General features: G+C 39.0%; 1 protein-coding gene across 1 annotated transcript in view; it reads left to right on the top strand.

The window, feature by feature from the left end:
* Window positions 1-4,712, top strand: part of LOC104510090 (synaptotagmin-like protein 5) — a gene marked incomplete at its 3' end in the record, with an annotated part of 30,939 nt that extends 26,227 nt beyond the window's left edge. Inside the window, exons 5-6 of the mRNA XM_010152233.1 lie at window positions 5-130; window positions 4,556-4,712. Of these exons, the coding sequence (XP_010150535.1) occupies window positions 5-130; window positions 4,556-4,712 (283 nt within the window). The remainder of the gene's footprint in view (window positions 1-4; window positions 131-4,555) is intronic.
* Window positions 4,713-5,338: the final 626 nt, after the last annotated feature.

Below are 5,338 nucleotides of genomic sequence, written 5' to 3'. Positions count from 1 at the left end.
GCAGGAAGGTAATTAGGGCAGTTACCAAAGGAGAAATTACAATTGCAAAAGGTGAAGGTGAAAGGAACACAGGCTCAGAAGCTGAAACGCAAAGTCTGCGCAGTGGCAAGTCAACGCCTTGCTCTGAGAGGTGAGCAGCAGAAATCTGGTATAGTTTATGCCGGGATTGACCTGGGGGCGTGTGCCAGCCCTCTCTGTTGCATTGTGTCATTGAATCCTCAGCATCAATACTATCTGAGAAGCACAGCTAATGTTTTAAAACAAACCAACCAACCAAAAACCCCTAACAAAACAAAACAAACAACAACAACTAAAAATTATCACTAACTATCTTTCTTTTCTCCTTGTGTTTGGCTGGTGATTTCTGTCAGTATCTTGGTTTTGGTTTTATGGCTTTTATTTGATGAGCTGTGCTCATGTTACAGAACTGAAGCTCTTTGTTCTGAAGTTTTTCTTCAGTAATGACATGTTAATCAATTATAATTTATATTTTCGTCTTCAAAGTTTGCCCTTCTTTTCCCATTATTACTGGCCCAGTTATTTCTAATAAGATTCCATTTATCATTCCTCAGGGCATAAGAGATCTCTGTTATTGTGTCTGTTGATAACATTATAAAATGCTAAGTGCAACATTTCTCTCATGTCCCACCACTAAATTAAGGCCAAAAAATAGTTCACTTTTTTCTTGTTTGGTTGGATAATCTATACTGTGGATGTAGACCCACATTCTTTGCATATACCTAGAAATTTTACAATCTGGATTGAAAATAATAATAATAATTAGCTGTAAGATCCAACAGAAATTTCTAGCTTTAGAAGAGTGTTCCTGGGAAGACTACAAATAGGTATACAGGAACACAGGATATCAGGTAAAAGGAACATCACAAAGTTTAATTCACCCTTTGATGAGCCTTCTTGTTTAAGCAGGAACCTGCTTCCCTTTGTTAGCTACAATTCAAACACCCAGTTGCTGGATGTTCGGCAATGTGCCTAAAGCTGATGGTGACAGTCGTCTTGAAAGTTCATTGGGTTTTTTTCAATGGATGCTGTTTCACTTACTAGCCAAATCAGCTTTAAATGTAGTTTTCTTCTTTAATCTGCACACAGTTCACTAATTTTCTTTTCACTAAGATAATTAGGTCTTCTGTATCTAATCAGATCCTAACCTGCCTTTTATGAGACTAGAAGTAGTATTTTTGCTGTTTTTCTGGACTACTTTTGCTTTTCACTGAATACAGATGAGTGAAGGATCTGAGAGACAAGAAGTCAGGAATCTGGTGTCTGTGCTGCTTAATGCTAAGGTTATGCAATTTTAAGTAACCTTCTTGAAAAGGTTACCAAAACAAGGACAAAAGGATGCTTGTGAGAGATATGTGCAGCAGTTTTGATGTGCCAGACTGCAAGAAAGTTATACATTTAACCATAAATGAAGCAAAATAATTCTATTTGGGGTAGTAGAATTCAACATCTGATAAGGTCTGTCTGCAGGCTTAGAAGGATAAGTGAAGTACTCCATAAAAATTGCCTTTATGTGTGATTGCCTTGCTTGAATTTCACATAAGGCATCGATTTCTAGCTTTTCCCAGAGCCAGAGTGTGGGATTTATTAAATTAGCAGGTATTGAGTCATTATGGCAACTTCTTCCTCTCCCCGTCATCTACCCTCACCGGACCAAATCGGTGTCCTTTGTCAAAGTACATGGTAACCCAGCTGTGTTGCCAGGAGATGCTTTTGGTAGAGGGGCTAAATTATTTTACTGTCTGTGGAAGATGTGGTACTTCGTAAATATTAATTTGTGGAAGGATTGAGGAGCAGCTCATATTTCTCAGCAGAGGAATGAAGTTTTCTGTCTTGTCCATAGAGGGTTAAATACTTTAATTAGATATTTGAGGATGCTTGCTTTAGTTCATCTATTGTTAATTTATAGAACTGAGTAGTAATTATTAAAATAAGAGCAAAGTTTCCCAGGCTACACTCCATAACTGTTTTGGATTTCAAATTAAAAGAACATAACAACATCTTGTGACACTGTAGCTGTCCTAGATTTTCCTGCATGTTTCTGATTTTTGTAATTGCCCTCATCTTTTTAGCTGCATTGCCAACACTGGTAGTATTTCACCTACCAGCGGGGTAACTGAGGGAGAATTTTTATTCTTTCTAAACATCTTGGTTTAAGATAAGATGTACTGAGCTGGGAACAGGGAGTCCCAGACCATGAGTTCATTTCTTCAGAAGGTTTATTTCTGCTCCAGCAAAAAGGTTTACTGATTTTGCAGCATGAATGAACTGGGAGACTGCATCAGGATACCTCTAGGAGAAATCATATAGGAATTTCAGGCTTATCTATGCAGGCACACTACTCCATTGCACTGACATCTACCACAGGGAAATGCTTGACATAGTCAAGTTATGACAACATTTTTCTTTTGTTGTCTACTTAATATGTGTATAAAACATGATGAAACACCCCTGTAATAGTAGACTGAAATAAGGGCAAAGTATGGGAGGGGTCTGTTTAGGAGGTTTGATGTGCAAGTGCTCAGGCTGACTGATGACTCCTGCAGAACCCTTTGTAACATGTTTTCAAATCTTTTATCCCATCCCACTATTACTTCTGAACACTTCTCTTAATTTACATTAGTTTACATAGTGAGGAAAAAAAATATGTAACAACAATATTTGTAGCAAAGTCACATTCAATCCATCAGAAGTGTTGTGACATTCAATAAAACTGCGATTTTAAAAACTTTGGCTGTTTGCCATTCACTGGCAGGTTTGGAAACAAAGGTCTGTGCATCTCAGTCCAACAGCTTTGATAAAATATGGATGACAGCCAGTAACCTTTGTCTTTCTAAATGTGCATCACCGAAGACACATCTTTGTGTAGGCAGAGAGGACTAAAATTCAGCCAGATCACATTTAGTAGGATTTGTCGATCTCTAGCTCATCAAATTAAAAAGTAGCAGGGCATGCATATGAAGTGCACATGCATAAAAGCGTGTTTATTATGCATTATCTAAGGTTGCTAATAGGCAAAAAAATGGATAGTAATTGTTAAAAATGTTACCATATGCTCACTAAGAAACCAAAACATGGTTGCACGACATCTGTAGGCCGTCTTGGTGTTTGGGGTTTTGCTCTGTATTCCTTGTTTTCAATAACTCCACCAATGTGGATTCAGAGCTTGTGCTCACTGCTTAATATAACAGTGAGACAGAAGCTCTTGTGTTCCAGAGTATTTTTTCTCAGTTCAGCAGTTGTTTTAATAAAAATTTCCATTGTGGTGGTGAAGATTTTTACTCTAAACATGATATGAGAGCCTGAAACAAATGAAGGTGAAATTCAAGTGTTCTCCAGCACAATGAAGATGCCTGCAGATCTGAAATATTTATCAAGCAAGCTTATTTTGGCTGAAAATGTATGGTAAGGTCCAAAAATTTTCTCCAGAAAATCTGCATTACAATTGTCCTCTGACACTGTATTTTTCCTATGGAAAATGCTGCAATTCGTGCATCAATTACTATTTACCAGATTGTTGGTTGTGGGTTTTGGTGGTTTTTTTTTTTTTTTTTGAAGAAGCAAGTCAAGAATGTATGCAGAACTGTTATTGTCCTGCAAGACACTTTGAAATTTCTCTAAATTGTGAAGAAAAACAAAAAGTTTGAACTGATGTTTGTGGAGAAAGAAGTGTAGATCAGCCAAGAACTTGCATTTTTACTGCAAAGCAGATTTCAAATTAAAATAAAACTTGAATTGGAAATATGTTGAAATACATTTAAAAATAATTTTCATTTTTTCAAGAGGTTAAGGGCAACATCTTACCCTTTCTGACCCTCGGTGTTCACATGGTCTAATCAGTATTTTCTAATAGAAAATGTCCCGTGGTAAAATTTCTGCCTGATCTCAGACAACAGTTAGGTTCTGGTATGCTGATCACAGATGCTTTTTTGTCCCTTTTATTAACATAAAACTTGGACAAGACTTCTCCAGCTTTCCTACCTTTCCAAGCTGGTTGAAAAAACTGACCAGTTTGGGTCAAGAGTTATTGCAATATAAATAGGATGGCGAGCCAGTTGTTGTTTGTCTGGAGAGGATGCAGAGCAGATAGCCAAGGATTTCAGATGTTGTGGAGATAGTCCTGGCAGTTACATCAGCTGCAGAAGCAGACAGAACTGTCATGTCACCATAGTTTTCCTTTAAACTGAGGAGCAGCCCGGTAGGAAGTGTTACATAAGCTGTCAGATGCAAATGCCATTCAAAGTGAACACAGTCGAATGGAGCTTCTACAGCCTGGACAAGAGCCGTCCATTTGGGCTATTCATGTTGCTGTTAGAAGTGCTGAAAACAGGCATATGTGTGAAGCAATTGTAATTCACCATTGTCTGTGTTTTTCTTTCCAGGTAACCGTTTCTTTGCAGTGGATCTCACAGTCCATCCAGGATGATGTTATTCTAGTGAATTGTTACTATGGTTGTTCTCTTCCAATGTTTTGCTAAACGAGTTGTCTTGGTTTGCTCAAAGCAATAACACCTTAATGCTCTTCTCTCCACCCCAGAGGGAGCACCCTTTCACTGCACAGCAGCGATGCAGAGGCCACCGCGAGCCATCTGAAAGGGGCCGTGGGTCCCGTGAACAGAAGCAGTGTTTCCACATCTTCTCTCCCGAGGTCTCCGGCACTGAGCACACGCAGCATGACCGCAGACTATAGCAGGGTAGGTACAGTGGTGTAGAGCTGAAGCCAAATACAGCCCACACCAAACAAGATGACTTGGCTGGTGTCTGCCCTGTTACATCAATTTGTAGCTCAGAAACTACAAGCCTGACAGAGATGATTTTGTTTCTTACTTAATTCTTCTGGGACTAGCGAAGATCCCTACTAGAACAGAATTTGTCATGCTTTATCAGTGAAATTTTTGGTTTGGCAGATGTTTTTCTTATGTCCATCATTACGTAATGGGTTACAGATTGTGAATTGAGAAGCACAAGGGATGGGCGTAAGCATTTTTGGTGCTTCAGGGCCTTAAGTAAGTGCTGTGAAATAACAGTGTGACTTTCCAGCACACAAGGTTCAGGATGCTCCCACTAGCTTCAAAGGGAAATGTTGCAAGGTCAGCACTTGCAGAAAACCAAGCCATACTGGTCTTAGTTTTTTTCTGGATTTGCACACTGGACTCAGTATAAATTACGGCATAACACAAAATATGTGTTAGTCACGGTATCAAAATGAAAGGTGGGATTCCTCTTACCTGCTGTTAGCCCTCTTGGGATGTAGGTGGCCACGTCTGAGCTAGCCACCTTGGCTGTTTTGTAATAAGTTAGTCGTGCCTGACTAACTTGG

Source organism: Eurypyga helias, unplaced genomic scaffold (assembly GCF_000690775.1).
Source record: "Eurypyga helias isolate BGI_N326 unplaced genomic scaffold, ASM69077v1 scaffold10915, whole genome shotgun sequence".
NCBI lineage: Eukaryota > Metazoa > Chordata > Aves > Eurypygiformes > Eurypygidae > Eurypyga > Eurypyga helias.
Note: the sequence above shows the minus strand (reverse complement) of the source record. Positions and strands in the feature narration are given on the sequence as shown.